The 18,601-nt window shown below is 43.7% G+C and overlaps 1 protein-coding gene across 6 annotated transcripts in view; it reads right to left on the reverse strand.

Moving 5' to 3' along the window:
* The window catches only part of P4HA2 (prolyl 4-hydroxylase subunit alpha 2), a 125,838-nt gene that overhangs the window by 7,831 nt on the left and 99,406 nt on the right, over positions 1 to 18,601 (reverse strand). For all 6 annotated transcript variants that reach the window (XM_075344534.1, XM_075344535.1, XM_075344530.1 and 3 more), the window contains one exon: positions 5,294 to 5,362. In XM_075344534.1, the coding sequence (XP_075200649.1) occupies positions 5,294 to 5,362 (69 nt within the window). The remainder of the gene's footprint in view (positions 1 to 5,293; positions 5,363 to 18,601) is intronic.

Here is an 18,601-nt window from a genome sequence, read left to right on the forward strand (position 1 = left end):
AATCCAGGATTTCACTACGAAGGTAAGAGTAAAGTGATGAGCACTGTTAATTAAGACACAGTGAATGGAGTGGGAAAGTGTATGAAGAGAAAGTGAGCTCTTACCAGGCTCGGGACGGATGGATGCTTACAACCTCAGCGTATTGGATAAAAGTAACATTTCACATTCATTACACAGCTCTCTAAGGCCACAAAACGTATTGAATAGACCTCTTCATACCGATAAGGCTAATATAATTAGCAAAAAAACTGAAGCATGTAATTAGTCTATCTAGAGATGTCCCCAAACATGACCACTTTAATATTCATCAGGGAAAACTTTTAAATAGGATTATATAGCTATTATATGATATGATATTATATAGCTAGACATTTACTTCACCAGTAACAATACTCTTCAGGTCTGAGATCCAATAATGTGTTCAGTTTGCATTGTGAAATCTGGTGACAAATCCATATTAAACACTGCTATTTAACCCCTTCAGCCCCGGGGCACTTTCCGTTTTTGCGTTTTTGTTTTTTGCTCCCCTTCTTCCAAGAGCCGTAACTTTTTTATTTTTCCATCAATCTTGCCATATGAGGGCTTGTTTTTTGCGGGACAAGTTGTACTTTTAAATGAAACCATAAGTTTTACCATATGGTGTACTGGAAAACAGCAAAAAAATTCCAAGTGTGGAAAAATTGCAAAAAAAGTGTGATGGCACAATAGTTTTTGTGATGTTTTATTCACGGTGTTCACTATATGGTAAAACTGATGTGTGGGTATGATACCTGAGGTCGGTGCGAGTTTGTAGACACCAAACATGTATAGGTTTACTTGTAACTAAGGGGTTAAAAAAAATTCACAAGTTTGTCCAATAAAAGTGGCGCACGTTTTGCGCCATTTTCCGAAACACGTAGCGTTCTTATTTTTTGGGATCTATGGCTCAGTGACGGCTTATTTTTTGCGTCTCGAGCTGATGTTTCTAATGGTAGCATTTTTGCGCAGATGCTACGTTTTGATCGCCTGTTATTACATTTTGCGTAAAACTTGCGGCGACCAAAAAACGTAATTTTGGCGTTTGGAATTTTTTTGCCACTACGCCGTTTACCAATCAGATTAATTGATTTTATATTTTGATAGATCGGGCATTTCTGAACGCGGCGATACCAAATATGTGTATATTTATTTATTTTTTAACCCTTTAATTTTCAATGGGGGGAAAGGGGGGTGATTTGAACTTTTAGGTTTTTTGTTTTTTTTTTAATTTTTTAAAACTTTTTTTTTACTTTTTTTATTTTATTTTATTTTACTAGACCCCCTAGGGGGCTATAGCGATCAGCAATCCGATTGCTGATTGCTATCTGCTGATTACAGCTATACCGCTGTAAACAGCAGAAATAGTCACTTTCTTTCTTCCTCTGCTCCGTGCCGAGGAAGAATGAAAGTGAAACTTCGTAGCACCAGGCGTCATCACATGACCCTGTGCTACGATTGCAACCACCGAACGTCACGTGATCACTCACGTGACGTCCGGAGGGGGCGGCGGTAAGAAAAAAAGATGGCCGCGCGCATATAGATCTCGTTGCCAGACTTTGGCAGCGAGATCTAAGGGGTTAATGTTCCGGGTGGAATGCGATTCCACTCGGAACATGTAGGCACACATGTCAGCTGTTGAAAACAGCTGATATGTGTGCCGATCCACGCCGCCTGCCCGCGGCAGGGGGCGGGGCTTACCGGGACACGATCCATGACGGATATATCCGTCCATGGTCGTGAAGGGGTTAAGGACCCTATTCAACTCTACCATATATTCAATAGTCAAGGAGAAGGTGACATAGTCTCTAAGAGTATGCAGTTATTTTTTTGTTTTTTAAATCTCCACATTTAAAAAGCAGGGTTTTTGTCTGTTGTCTGTCAATGCAAACAAATGAGGGAATGTTTTTTCTGGCTTGTCATTTTGCAGTATAATATATAATGCGCACACACACACACACACACACACACACACACACACACACACACACACACACACACACACACACACACACACACACACACACACACACACACACCTCTTGCTTTATACATTTTCCATTTGCACAATAAACACTTTTTTATATTGATAGAATGGTACATGGTAAAAGGTCAGGCTATCATTTTAAGAGAAATACCATGGCCAGGCATCTATCCACAGACAGCTGTTTCCGGGTATTGCCCCTTATCAGTGTGGAGTAGGATTCTCCAGGATTTCTCTGGTCAGATCTTTAAAGGGAAGGGATCGTCAAAAAAAAAAAAAAAATAACTGAAAAAATGTAAAGTAATAATGTTTAAATGTTTTGTTTAAATATTATATTTTTTTAATTGTGCAAAATATAAAAAAAAAATTAAAAAGTTTGATATTTTCCACTGTTAAACACTAGGGGAAGCAGCTTCTGAAATCCTACTGAATTTCCACTGTATAAGAAGCTCAGATTACAGCCTGCCGTAAAGTGGGCGGAGTCTGCTCTCCGGTGTGTGATGGCACGCCTCCCCTCTCCTAATCTGAGTGTTTACAACAGATAACAGAGAATTACATGTAGGGACACAGTGCACAGCCATTTTCCTGGTGACCAGAAATGTCTAAAGTGTCACCAAGGACAGCAGGAGTATCACACAGGAGAGGATTCGATACACAGCTCAGCAGACAGTATCACACAGGAGAGGATTAGATACACAGCTCAGCAGACAGTATCACACAGGAGAGGATTAGATACACAGCTCAGCAGACAGTATCACAGGATAGGATTAGATACACGGCTCAGCAGACAGTATCACACAGGAGAGGATTAGATACACAGCTCAGCAGACAGTATCACAGGATAGGATTAGATACACAGCTCTGCAGACAGTATCACACAGAATAGGATTAGATACACAACCCTGCAGACAGTATCACCGATACACACACACACACACAGGTACTCACATGCAGTGGCGCGCGCGTGCACACACACAAACACACACACACACACACAATCACCCCTGATGGGGACCTTGTGCCACACACGCGCACACAATCACCCCTGATGGGGACCTTGTGCCAAACACACACACACACACACACACACACACACACACACACACACACACACACACACACACACACACACACACAATCACCCCCGATGGGGACCTTATGCTACACACACGCACACACAATCACCCCTGATGGGGACCTTGTGCCACACACACACAATCACCCCTGATGGGGACCTTGTGCCACACACACACACACACACACACACACAATCACCCCTGATGGGGACCTTGTGCCACACACACACACACACACACACACCTTTCACATCATTCCTCCCTGTGACCTCCGGTGGGCGCTCCAGGTAGCTGTGCTGCATGCCATCCTCCCCTGCGTCCGGCCGACATTTCACACATCCGATCGCATACACTCACACATCCGATCGCATACACTCACGATATCGCACATACCTGTACAATCGCGCGCACACACTCAACATCCGGAGATATCACATGCTTCCCATGTGATCCTTTCGCAGGTCCTGGAAGCTCATTGCACAGCATCGCAAGCGCCGACACACACTCACAATCACCCCTGATGGGGACCTTGTGTGCACACACACACACACACACACACACACACACACACACACACACACACACACAGCAGTGGGCAGAGTCGGGGGAGCTGCGGCAGCGGGCAGAGCGGGGACTTGGGAGAACGGAGGGAGGGGGGTGTCATTGGAGACGGTAACGGCAGGGGGGGGCGGCGGCAGTAGCTGGGGCAGAGCAGGGGCTGGGGAGAACGGAGGGATGGGATGTCATCAGAGACAGTAACGAGGGGAGGGGAGGCGGCCCGTACTCACACACCCCGGCGGTTGACAGGGGTAAAGTGGAGCAAACAGCACACGCTGTGAGCTCCACAATGATGACGCTGGTCTCCTCCCTCTGTTGTGTTCTGGACAGCCCAGGGGGCGCGTCCAGGTCACAGCAGACGCCCACTGTAACGTACTTCATGGGGTCGGAGCGCGACTATCAGAGTCTATGCACAGGGGCTGCCATCATAAAGGCAGGAGTTACTGTCGTTACACACACAGCAAATCCAGCATGGCAGCCCCCAGTGCCTCTAGTAAAATAAGAATTACATAAAAATTAAATAAGCTGCGATTTTCATTTTGTATTAGAAATACTTGATTTCATAATCACTATTTTTAATACAAAAATAAAAAAACGCAATACCTTCCCTGCAAACTCATCAAGAGCTGGATATTGACTAAAAGGGATACTCAATATGGTGGTTACGGTGGTCTCCTAAAAAGAGCCACTCCTTGGCTGGGTCCTTCATGGAGGAATATCTGGCTATTTTCTGTGTCGAGACTCCTAACAGAGGCTCCACGAATCTTTTTGATTTGCATACTTCCGAGGGGACAATGCATCTAGGATTTCACTGTGTTGAGCGCCCTCGCTGGTTGCCAGCAGTGTTTTCTCTGGCTCATCTCCCCGAGATCAGTGATAGTTTTGTAATGTATTTTTCCCTGGCAGTTTATAAAAGATAGGCAGCCTGTTAGGTCCCATAGTAATGTAAGCCACATTGTTAATCTTGGACTTTTAACTACTTTCAAGTTGAATTTTGCTTTTACTCTCATTAGCACCACAACATTTCAGTTAATGGCTAAGGAAACATGCCATATATGCACTTGTCTTTTTTCATGTGTTTACCACTTTCTCCGTGTAATCACTCATTAAACCTCACTAAATTTATAGACCTCGAAAGGTTTGATTTCTTTGCCTGTGTGGATTGGATGGGTTGTTACCGACATCTGGTGAGAAATTCATGTCAATAGCACCTTTAGACACTTAGAAAATTGGTGACATGTTCAATACTTATATCACCCACTGTATACACACAAACTAACTATGAATGGTGTTATAAGTGTACAATTACAAAGCCAAAGTAACATCTTACCTAAACACATTTTGGTGTTCTTAAATTTTTCATTACTGTGTTAAACCTCTACTTTTCTACCAATAAAGTCTTATTTTCTTCTGTACTTTTTGGGTCTGCAGCTCCTTTTTGCACATTTTACCTTGGAGGAGCATGGCTACTTTCCTTGCCACTTTACAAGCAACAGAAAAAAAATTGCAAATTCTGCTACAAAACTTGTCACACAAAAAAACTGACGCTTTCTAGAGCGGATTATACAAACTGGCATAAACTACTTTAATGTACTGTAGACATATATACAAGCCATAAAAAGTCTTTAACATGATATCATCTTGCCAAAGGATTACTTACCTTCCTCGGGTAGATTGCTGCTCCAAAATCTGGGAACACTGTTGCACCTCCCGCTTGAACGTCGCTCATCTATGAAAAGCCATGTGATAGTTAAATTACAAATGCAGAAGTTCTAGACCCAAACAATAAGTAACTTTACTCCAACACATTGTAAATCATTTTATCCACTAAGTCTTTAGCACCGCATGGTATGGATATTTCACCAGTTATAGGAATAAGGTAGAAGCCTGGAATAGAACACGTGTGAGTATTGCTGTGGTGATCACTGCAGATTAGCATACTCTTTCTGTACATCAAAAAGGTCTGGATTTACTTTCACTCATTTCTGTAAATGTAACCTTAATGAAGTCTGAAGATACCCAAATTAACACTCATTTAAATGAACAGAATTAAATAATTTCAACAATGAGCACATTGCCACAACAGAGATCTCAGAGCCCACAAATGTATTTGATGTTTAAGAAATGATTCAGAAAAACCGTATTGAAACTTTGGTTTCCAGCCAAGGGTGCAGTCAGCAACATACAAAGGGAAAATGTGGAATTTAAAATAAAAAAAAAAAAAAACAAAAACCAAAACAAAACAAAAATGCTCCTAAAAGGGTGGAAAAGCTAATGAGACTCTAATCGGAGTTTGATAAGGGTGGGATCCGTTTTTCTCGGAGGTCTTTTTCATAAGTTCATGCAACACTGTCTGTGCACAGACCAGAATGCACGGACTGGTCACAGCTCTCCTGGAAGGGGTCACGCTCGAGTCAGAAGACGACCAGCCAGTCTGTTGCATTGTGGTCTGTGCACAGACTGGCCGCGGGTCTACTGTGCCGACCATGACACCCTCAAAGAAATATATGAAGCTGTCGCTCTCTGGTCGGGAGAGATGCGGCCAATCCGTGCATTCTGGTCTGTGCACCGACCGTGTTGCACAGATGTCTGTCCTTATTTTCTTCACAGAAATATGTAATCTTACGCATTTGTATTGGTGTCTAGATGGGTGGCACAACTTCAAGTGCGACTTGAGGGGTTAGTGGGGATAGGTAACCTTGAAAAAGGGACATCTCATGTGTTATTAAATTACCATATTTTTTGGACTATAAGACACACCATGGTTTTAGAGGTAAATAGGAAAAAAAAATTTTAAGCAAAAAATGTGGTCATGACACACTTATGGGGCGAGGATCTGCTGCTGACACTGTTATAGAGGTAATGTCCCCAAATTCTCTGATAAAGGTACCCCATCCTGGTAATGATCCTCCTGCCTATTATATGTACCCCATCCTGGTATATGCCCTTATCCTGTTATATACTGGCATCCTGCTATATACTCCCATCTTGCTATAAATTCCCATCCATCCTGCTATATACCACCATCTATCCTGCTATATGGCCCCATCCTGCTATATACACCCATCCTGATAAATAACCCGATCCTGATAAATAACCCCATCCTGATAAATAACCCCATCCTGATAAATAACCCCATCCTGATAAATAACCCCATCCTGATATATGGCATATATTCTGTATCACACACAAAAAAAACAAAAACGTTTATACTCACCTTTCCTCGCTCCATGCAGCATTGCTTCTCCCCCTGTCTGTGGCGGCGGCAGCAGCGCCGCTGGAGTGTGGAGCAGTCACCGGTCACTTCCCTGCAGCATCGCGATGTCCTCCCGTCTGCCGGTCAGCTGACCTGTGTGACTAGTGGCGCGCACAGCGATGACGTCATCGCTGTGCTCACCGCTCTCTACACAGGTCAACTGACCGGCACAGACAGGAGGACATCGCGGTGCTGCAGGGGAACGGTGAATATACCGTACTGATTCACTGCACCCCGCGCTGATGATGATGCGCGGGGGGCAGTGAATACAGCCGCACATGATCACTCCAGGCTGTAGTTGCCAGGGGTGATCACGGCCGGCTGTTTACTATGCGCGCACCCCCCGCCCATCATCCCGCCCACCTGTCAGCACCGGCTTCAGCGCTGAGAGATGATGGGTGGGATGATGGGGGTGCATATGTAATGAGCGGGCCCATGTGGTCACGGCAGGCTGATACAGCCTGCTCGTGCCCCCGATGACCCGCTGCACCCTCATTCCCGGCCGCAGCCTTATATTCAGACCATTAGACGCACCTCCCACTTTCCCCCAACATTTGGGGGAAAAAAAGTGCGTCTTATGGTCCGAAAAATACGGTATGCCAGAAGTAGTAATAGGTGAGGGTGTTTTAGATAGCACCCCAGCTTTTGCCATTAGCCATCACTACAATTTTAGGGCACCTGTGTATAAGGAGAAGGACAGCATGTGTAGAAGAGAGACCAATGTTATTACCAATTCACAAAGAGGCCATCTACCCCAATTAATGACCTGGCACAATTTGGGGGTTTTTGTGCACATATGGTTTCAAAAGAAAGAATAACTCTCGTTCGAATAGTAAACTAATTTTTGCATTTTTTTTTCCGTGAGACATGGGATTCTAGATTTATGTAACTGTATTATTTCTTTTGTGATACCCAGTGATATTGGTGGAAAAATGTGTGTTTGACCTTTTTATGACCTCATTGGATCAGTGGCCAGCCACAGTTCTCACTACCCGTTGATTGATCATTTGTCTGAAGGCGTGGAGAGAGAAGTTGATAGCGATTGAGCATGGGGTTCGCGTCCTGTCACAGCCTCATGTGAACTCTGGGAACGCAAGCGTCAGGACCACTGAAGCTGCACTGGCATGGGAGGTGAGAATAAGCTTTTTCTCTTTTATTGGGGCCAAACCTGAGGAATGAAGAGAGGTTGTCCAAGTAGAAGGGACTTGTAGACTGCATTCTAGATGCTCTATATAAAGGATTACAGGTGGTGGCCACATTTTTATGGGAAAAACCTGGTGATAGGTTTCTTTTAAAGGGCAAAGTGTAGAGACCATAAAAGTTAGTGCTTTAAGTAGGGGTTTCTACTTAGTCACATTTTGAAATTTGGAAATGTCTCAAGATGTTTAAAAATGTTTCACTGAATCAACTAATTTTTGGGACACCACAAGTTCTTGAAGGTTGTGAGTCTGCAGCACCAAATACACCACAATAAAAAGAGTCGAAGGTACTGTATTGTGTTTTAACACAAAAAAATAAGCCTTGGATCACACAAAAAATTATGGCTGCACATATTCCTGGTACAGCATGAACTCTATTGCCTCTCACCATTGCTGAAGTAAAAAACACAAAATCAAAAATGTTCAAATTGAGTTCAAGAGGTTGAGTCATTTGGAAATATTAGCACTGAGGGAAGCTGTAGGCGGCCTGTGGCTGCTGTATACAGTTTTAGGCCATGTTCATATGTCCTGTAATGATTTCCGTTTTTGCATCTGTTTGGAAAATGCAAAAACGAATCAATTAACAGATGCATTGACTATAACAATGATTTGTCATCTGTTCAGTCAGCCATCCGTTATTGTTTACAGATGAAAGTTCTGTGAGCAGAATTTTTTTTGTGCGGATCCAAATACACGAATGAAGACTTGTGTTGGCATTTTTATTAATCAACATTATTTGTGGGTTGTTTTTTTTTTAATTTGTAAATACTGGATTAGTAATGGGGGTGTCTGATAGATGCTCACAAATTACTAATGCCAGGACTTTATGTCAGCTGGCAATTCACAGCTGGCATCAACCCCATATATTACCCGGTTTGCCACCACACCAAGGCAACGGGATGAGCCGAGGCGAAGCACAAGGATTGGCGCATCTAATGGGTGCACCACTTCTGGAGCAGCTAGGGAGGGCCAAATAATCATGGGCCTCCCCAGCCCGAAAATACCAGACCCCAGCTGTCTGCTTTACCTTGGTTAGTGATCCAATTTAGGGGGGAAAAACACAATGTAAAAAAAAAAAAAAAAAAAAGAAAAAAGTAATATAAATTTTAAATAAATAATTTCAAGCAACAGTGTTAGGTGAGGAAAAGCTGCCGTCTGCAGCTGTCTGCTTTACCTTAGCTGGCTACCAAAAATAAGGGGGACCCCACAATATAATAAATTATTGAATTGGGGGCTAAAGAAAAAAAAAAAAAAAGTTAAATACTTTAGTGCCACATGAAACGCAGTAAACAGCGCAAGCTTACAATATGCAGGGGGGTAGGACATTATAAAAGTGTTGCACATCTATCCTATTTACCTACCTATCATCTATCTAGCTATATAAAATGATAATGGATTAGTTATCGGTTCCGTTGACCATAATGAAGATGGATCAGTTATAAAAAGTGATCCATTTGTATGATCGGTAAACGGATCCGTTAATAGTCCCCCGAATTACTCATTACAAACGGATCATTACAGAACATGTGAACACATTTTTGGGGACACATCAGTCTGTCTAATTGGGTGTCGTCAACAACTAGGGATCTCCCTTCATTCATGTTTCTTTGCCCTAATCAGCTGGAACAACATCTTGAAACAAAACATAAAATCTATAATATATCTATAATATTACAAAAAACAAACAAAAATATATTTTTAACATACATAACTATGGTTATTAGTTAGCAAAACTAATGTTCAGATGCAGTAGGGGCTAAACATTTTCTACGAACTCTGCTCAGATGGAAACGCCAACTTAAAAAAAAAAAAAAAAAAAAATGGAGTCACTTCTTTCTAGGAAGCTTTTGATATCTCAAATGGTGTGGATGTGGAAAATCCACTTTCTAAAAGAATTATAGAGAAATAAGTATCTACTGCTGTTCCTCGTTACAACTCGTGCACGTTTCCTGTGTATTTGTGGCTAACCAATTTTTATTCATGTAGTGAACATTTAACCAACATTTCCTGACTAGCAACATATTTTTCCATCAAACATTACAGGCTGCAAAAAGAGTAAACCGTGTGCATTTAATAATGGCCCATGGTGGATCTGTATGAGAACGTAGACAATCTAAAAAGGTGTTACAAAGTACAGGAGATACAAAGTTACTCCAACGCCCCCTTTCTCGCAGCTAAAGAAGTAATATGAGGCTGCTAAACATGATGCATGTGCTGTTACATCTCATGACAAGTCATTTTGAACAGACATGTCAAAAGTAAGGACGGACAATGGAAAGTTGTTTTTTTTTTTTTCATTTATTTATAACTTATTAATATTTCAGACTCATTTGAAATAGTTTAAATGTGAGGAAACTGATCAAAAGAACAAAGTAAGTTTGCAAAAATGTGTTCCCTGACTGTCATTGCTCCACTGTCCAGAAGCTATATCCCGTCTATTACATCTCAGCAAAGAAGGGAATTTTGTTTACTTACCGTAAATTCCTTTTCTTCTAGCTCTAATTGGGAGACCCAGACAATTGGGTGTATAGGCTATGCCTCCGGAGGCCGCACAAAGTATTACACTTAAAAGTGTTAAGCCCCTCCCCTTCTGCCTATACACCCCCCGTGCTCCCACGGGCTCCTCAGTTTTGGTGCAAAAGCAAGAAGGAGGAAAAAGAATTATAAACTGGTTTAAAGTAACTTCAATCCGAAGGAATATCGGAGAACTGAAACCATTCAACATGAACAACATGTGTACACAAAAAAACAGGGGCGGGTGCTGGGTCTCCCAATTAGAGCTAGAAGAAAAGGAATTTACGGTAAGTAAACAAAATTCCCTTCTTCTTTGTCGCTCTATTGGGAGACCCAGACAATTGGGACGTCCAAAAGCAGTCCCTGGGTGGGTAAAATAATACCTCGTAAGAGAGCCGTAAAACGGCCTCTTCCTACAGGTGGGCAACCGCCGCCTGAAGGACTCGTCTACCTAGGCTGGCATCCGCCGAAGCATAGGTATGCACCTGATAGTGCTTCGTGAAAGTGTGCAGGCTCGACCAGGTAGCCGCCTGACACACCTGCTGAGCCGTAGCCTGGTGCCTCAAAGCCCAGGACGCGCCCACGGCTCTGGTAGAATGGGCCTTCAGCCCTGAGGGAACCGGAAGCCCAGCCGAACGGTAAGCTTCGATAATTGGCTCCTTGATCCACCGAGCCAGGGTTGATTTGGAAGCCTGTGACCCTTTACGCTGGCCAGCGACAAGGACAAAGAGTGCATCCGAGCGGCGCAGGGGCGCCGTACGAGAAATGTAGAGTCTGAGTGCTCTCACCAGATCTAACAAGTGCAAATCCTTTTCACATTGGTGAACTGGATGAGGACAAAAAGAAGGTAAGGAGATATCCTGATTGAGATGAAAGGGGGATACCACCTTAGGGAGAAATTCCGGAACCGGACGCAGAACCACCTTGTCCTGGTGAAACACCAGGAAGGGAGCTTTGCATGACAGTGCAGCTAGCTCAGACACTCTGCGAAGTGAAGTGACTGCTACTAGAAAAACCACTTTCTGCGAAAGGCGTGAGAGAGAAATATCCCTCATTGGCTCGAATGGTGGTTTCTGAAGAACCATCAGCACCCTGTTCAGATCCCAGGGTTCTAACGGCCGCTTGTAAGGAGGGACGATGTGACAAACCCCCTGCAGGAACGTGCGTACCTGTGGAAGTCTGGCTAGGCGCTTCTGGAAAAACACAGAGAGCGCTGAGACTTGTCCCTTAAGGGAGCCGAGCGACAAACCCTTTTCCAGTCCAGATTGAAGGAAGGACAGAAAAGTGGGCAAGGCAAAAGGCCAGGGAGAAATACCCTGAGCAGAGCACCACGACAGGAAAATTTTCCACGTCCTGTGGTAGATCTTGGCGGACGTTGGTTTCCTAGCTTGTCTCATAGTGGCAATGACGTCTTGAGATAACCCTGAGGACGCTAGGATCCAGGACTCAATGGCCACACAGTCAGGTTGAGGGCCGCAGAATTCAGATGGAAAAACGGCCCTTGAGATAGCAAGGCTGGTCGGTCTGGTAGTGCCCACGGTTGGCCGACCGTGAGATGCCACAGATCCGGGTACCACGACCGCCTCGGCCAGTCTGGAGCGACGAGGATGACGCGGCGGCAGTCGGCCCTGATCTTGCGTAACACTCTGGGCAACAGTGCCAGCGGAGGAAACACATAAGGGAGCTGAAACTGCGACCAATCCTGAACTAAGGCGTCTGCCGCCAGAGCTCTGGGATCTTGAGACCGTGCCATGAACGCCGGTACCTTGTTGTTGTGCCGGGACGCCATGAGGTCGACGTCCGGCACCCCCCAGCGGCAACAGATCTCCTGAAACACGTCCGGGTGAAGGGACCATTCCCCTGCGTCCATGCCCTGGCGACTGAGATAATCTGCTTCCCAGTTTTCCACGCCTGGAATGTGAACTGCAGAGATGGTGGAGGCCGTGGCTTCCACCCACATCAAAATCCGCCGGACTTCCTGGAAGGCTTGCCGACTGCGTGTGCCGCCTTGGTGGTTGATGTATGCCACCGCTGTGGAATTGTCCGACTGAATTCTGATCTGCTTGCCTTCCAGCCACTGCTGGAACGCTTTCAGGGCAAGATACACTGCCCGTATTTCCAGAACATTGATCTGAAGCGAGGACTCTTGCTGGGTCCACGTACCCTGAGCCCTGTGGTGGAGATTCCTTCGCACAAAGCAAAAAACTGAGGAGCCCGTGGGAGCACGGGGGGTGTATAGGCAGAAGGGGAGGGGCTTAACACTTTTAGTGTAATACTTTGTGCGGCCTCCGGAGGCATAGCCTATACACCCAATTGTCTGGGTCTCCCAATAGAGCGACAAAGAAAAGGTTTTTGAAGGGTTTCTTACATGCACCTCTTATGTTTAATTACCTCCTGCATTTCAAAGGGACCTGGATTGTGACTTGTGTTTCACTTAAAGTGTGCCTCTAGGGATCGAACATCGAGAGTGGAGAAATGCAACTTTACATTGGCCAGCACAGCTTCAAAAGCACCCATACACAATACTTCTAAAAAAAAAAAAAAGGACAGAAGTAGAGACAACAACAAAATTGTTGGTACCCTTCTGTTACATAGGTATATAGGTTGAAAAAAGACATTGTCCATCAAGTTTAACCTTTCTCCATCAGTTATACATTTCCTACTGCTAAGTTATTTTAACCCTCAAAGCCATTTGTTTGTGAAAAAAGCATCAAGCCACTTTTTTAACGCTGGTATATTTTCTGCTATTACCACCTCTTGTGATAGAGTGGTCAGGTTGAGGAATCCCCTAACTGTAAAGAACCCTTTCCTATTTAGCTGCCGGAATCACCTTTCTACCACTCCTAGTGAATGCCACCTGGTCCTTAGTATTGTCTTTGGAAGGAATAAGTCATGTGCCAGTCCTTTATTTTGACCACACATGTATTTATACATAGAAATGAGATCTCCTCTGAGACATTATTTTCTAAGCTAAACAAATTTACTTTTTCAACCTATCATATGGGAAGCCTTCCATTCCTTGTAGTTGTAGTCTAATTAACCGCCTTTGAACTGACTAACTTCTGAATGTCCTTTTCAAACTGTGGGGCCCAAAACTGAATCCCATATTCTAGATTCAAGTGATTTATAGAGGGGTAAAAATACACTGGAACCACAGGATTCTGCAGTTTAGGTTCAGTTTTCTGCAAGGAGATGCACATTTGGTGTAGACATTCCAGCACCAAATCTACAGCTTCTGGCAGAAAAACGCACTATAAAAAAAAAAAGTGTCAAAACCATTTGTGTGCATTTGTTTTGCCAAGAGATACAGATTTGGTGCTGAAATTTATACACCATATTCCTGCATCCAATCTGCATCACCTGGCACAAAATCACATCACTATCACATCAAAGCCACATTGTGTTTTCATGCGTTTTTTTGCCAAAATATGCAGATTAGGTGCCGGAACATTGTGTATAAATTTCAGCACCAAGTTTGTATCTCCTGGTCAGTATCTGATGTCCATAAAAGTGCTGTACAGATTTCAAGCAAATTGAAGAATATGGGGTCAAAGGGAGTCCCCAAACTGTGGTGCGATGGCTAAGAGCTTTATCCTTGAATGCAGGAGTTGCAGTCAAGAAGCTTCTCATCTCTGCAAAGAACCGGAGCTTGCCTTAGAACACAGCCAATGGAAAGTGATGGATTGGTGTAAATTGTTGTGGTTTGATAAATCCACGTTCAATCTGTTTGGTAGTGATGGCAGCACTATATACATTTTTATCTCGAAAACGGAACGAGATAGAGAAAAAAGTGAAAAACAGTTGTAGAGCATCATCAATTCAATACGAATCGACACCTTGCATACAGAAAAGGTAAGATATGAAACCCATGACCCCCGCAAAACATTGAATGCTGGTCACGCATATGGCGCTCATTTAACTTTAATGCTCAAAGTGGCCACCGTCAGCTGCAATGCACATCTGGACTCTGGACAGCATACTGTATCTTGCTGCACGTTGTGCAATATGGTAGGTGACACATTTGCACAATCATCTGTGATACGTCGTCGTAGGTCCTGCAATGTTGGTGGAGGGGTCGCATACACCTGCTGTTTGAAGTGACCTCACAGAAAGAAGTTCAATGGGGTCAGGTCAGGTGAGCGTGGAGGCCACTCCATGCAGCCACCATACCCAATGACTTGTAGGAAGGTCTCCATGAGGTCTCGCTTCACGTCCGGAGCCTTGTGAGTTTTACACATTCTAATCATAGCATTTCTGTATGCAAGGTGTCAATTCGTATTGAATTGATGATGCCCTACAACTTTGTAATTCACTTTTTTTCTCTATTCTCGTTCCATTTGAGATAAAAATGCTAATTCCGTTGTTTTCCACCAGGTGGCCTAGCGTATTCATTGCGTAGCGCATGGCTACTTTACTATACATAGATACCACTTCTATGCCTATAGCTGCCGCCGTTCTCAAATTAATGGCGGTGGACAGGATATGGGTGGACACACTGTAGAACGCCCATTTGGAAAACAATGATGTAAGGTACCAAACACCTACAGTGAAACATGGTGGTGACAATGTCATGGCTTGGGGCTGCTTTCCTGCATCTGACATTGGCCCTCTGCATAGAATTGATGGAAATATGAATGCTACCACTTACAAGGATATACTGGAGAATGTAATGCTGCCATATGGTTAAACCAAAGTAGGCATGGACTGGAAATTCCAGCAAGACAATGATCCTAAGACCACATCCACACATTTAAAAAAAAAAAAAAAAAAAAAAAAGAAGAAGTTCAAATGGTTCAATGGCTAAGCCAATCAACCGACTTAAACCCTACAGGGAACCTTTGGGATAAGTTAGGTCGATGAGTTGGCACCCGAATTCATAGCAATAAAGAATTGTGTACAGATTTGCAAATGGAATGGTGCAAGATCCCTCTAGATGTATTGAAAACCCTAGTGGTTTCAATGTTCGGTCAGTGTTGTGCAGTAATTAAGGCAAGAGATTATGCTACAAAATACTAAGTTATGGTATTCTAAACAATTAATGACTCTCTATGTTGTGATCATTAAATAGTATATGCAAAACGTTTGGCAGACATTTCCGTTAATGAAATGACCAAACCTATATTCTAAAGCATTTTTATTAAAATTAAGGTTTTGCATGATGACAACTTCATTCATTTTCAATTCATCACCAGGAAAATGGCATCACAAGCACCGGAAGTAATCATCCAAAACGTTTGTTTGCCACTGTACATGTTACTGTCAAGGTCAAAGCTGCTTGGAAGCAGACAAAAAAAAACAGTTTAAAGCAAATTATAGGAAAGCAAGACTTTAATTTGCCAAAATGCAAATTGACAAGCCATAAGGCCTCTGGGAAAATGTCCATTGTACATGAGACTAGGGATGGGCGAACCCCCCAATGTTCGGTGTTTGGGAGACTCGCCTGAACGTTTTGTAAAGTTCCCGTTCGGGTTCTGATATAACGTGAACTTGCGTCCGAACACTGAACTTGGACTTTACAGTTATGGGATGGGGCGGGGGGCTGTAAAATAAAGAATATATAGTTAATAATAAACATTGTCATTATACTTTACAGGTCCCGCAACGCCTCCTGCAGACTGTCTCCCGCCGCTTCTCCTTATCACTGTGCCCTCTCGGTAACCAGCACTGATGATAGGACATTCCGTGACATTATAGCATGTGACCAGTCACATGTGTATTATCTCATTGGCTACAGACTGGTCATATGGCTATGACGTCATGCTAGGTCCTGTCAGTGCATCTCGTCAGTATGCGGTGCTCGCCCGAGCATCTCCGTAGTCAGTATACTCGGCGAGTGTCGTGTACCAGCGAGATGCTCGGGTACATGCTTGGCTCCCCGTCTCTGCATGTCGGCACTCTTTACAAAGTCAGCCCACATGCAGGGACTGGCTGCCACAGCTGGTGAATAGCGGCGCCTAGAATCAGGTGATTGGAGATCACCGTTGCTATAGTAACCCGCCTGTCAGGTTACTATTGCAACGGTGACCAACTGCTCTGCTCACTCATTGAGTGATTAGACTGCACGGGGAGCAGCAGCGTTCTTCCTCTCATGCAGTGCTGTCTGATGTAGCAGAGTTGCATGGGTTGAAGAAGAAAGAAGACCAGGACCGTGGAGGGGTAAGAGGGAGTCATAAACATTGAGTCTCTAAGTGTGTGTGTGTGTGTGTGTGTGTATATATTTATTTCTAATCAAAGTATTTTTTCCGTGTGTGGTGTCTTTTTTTTTAAACCTTTATTGGAGATTCTTAATGGCCGGGTCAAACTTGCCTGACAATAATCTCTAGCTTAATACTAGCTAGTGAAACAAAGCTAGTATTAACCCATTACTGCCCAGCGTGCCACCTGTCACCAGGGCCACTGGAAGATTTGGATACAGCGCCAGAAGATGGCGCTTCTATGAAAGCGCCATTTTCTGGGGGAGCTGCGGACTGCAATTTGCAGTGGGGGGCCCAGAAAGCTTGGGCCAACCACACTGGGGATTCCAATCCCCAGCTGCCTAGTTGTACTTGGCTGGACACAAAAATGGGGCGAAGTCCATGCCATTTTTTTTTTTCATGAAATTAAGAAAAGGGCTTCCCTATATTTTTTGTTCCCACCCAGGTACCCAGGCAGCTGGGGGGTGGGGGGTTGGGGCAGCCCATACCGGCCTGCTGTACCTGGCTAGCATACAAAAATATGGCGAAGCCGATGTCATTTTTTTTTTTAGTTTTTTGGCAAATAAACGTAAAAAAAAAAAACATTTTTTTTTTACGTTTATTTGTCACACAGGAAAAGCATATGCCACGGGAAATGCAGAGTGATCATGTAAACGCTTCATTAAGTATGACCTGCCTAACCCAGGAAGAAGTGCAGAACCGACTTAGTAACATTAAAATTGACAAATCACCAGGCCCTGATAGCATTCACCCTCGGGTATTAAGGGAGTTAAGTAATGTGATAAACAGGCCTCTATTCCTTATATTTAAAGACTCTATAGAAACTGGGTCTGTTCCACTGTATTGGCGGCTAGCAAATGTGGTACCAATATTCAAAAAAGGGTGTAAAAGGGAACCTGGAAACTATAGGCCGGTAAGCTTAACATCTGTTGTGGGTAAAATGTTTGAAGGGTTTTTAAGGGATACTATTATGGAATGTCTCAATGTTAATAATTGTTTAACTCCATATCAACATGGATTTATGAAGGATCGCTCCTGTCAAACTAACCTGATCAGCTTCTATGAGGATGTAAGCTCTCACATGGACCGAGGAGAATCATTGGATGTCATTTATCGCGACTTCGGTAAAGCATTTGACACTGTCCCACATAAAAGACTGCTAAGTAAAATGAGAAAGCTTAGGCTCGGGCAAAATGTGTGTAGATGGGTAGGTAGCTGGCTTAGTGGTAGAAAACAGAGTGGTTATTAATGGCGCATACTCAGTTTGGGCCAGGGTTACTAGTGGGGTGCCACAGGGGTCTGTATTGGGCCCCCTACTATTTAATATATTTATTAATGATCTGGTGGATGGTTTACAGAGTAAAATATCAGTATTTGCAGATGATACAAAACTATGTAAGGTAGTTAACACAAAGGAGGACAGTTTGCAACTACAGATGGATTTGAGTAAATTGGAGAATTGGGCTGAAAAATGGCAAATGAGATTTAACACAGATAAGTGTAAGGTTATGCACATGGGAAGGAGAAACAGATGCTACGATTACTTACTAAATGGGAAACCGCTGGGGAAATCAGACATGGAAAAAGACTTAGGCATCTTAGTCAATAAGAATCTAAATTGGAGTGCCCAGTGTCAGGCAGCAGCCACGAAAGCAAATAGGGTGATGGGATGCATTAGAAGAGGTCTGGGGGCACGAGATGAAAACATCATTCTCCCTCTGTACAAATCACTCGTCAGATCACACTTGGAGTATTGTGTGCAATTTTGGGCGCCGGTGGTCAAGAAAGACATTACTGAACTTGAA

This window comes from Anomaloglossus baeobatrachus, chromosome 4, assembly GCF_048569485.1.
Source record: "Anomaloglossus baeobatrachus isolate aAnoBae1 chromosome 4, aAnoBae1.hap1, whole genome shotgun sequence".
NCBI lineage: Eukaryota > Metazoa > Chordata > Amphibia > Anura > Aromobatidae > Anomaloglossus > Anomaloglossus baeobatrachus.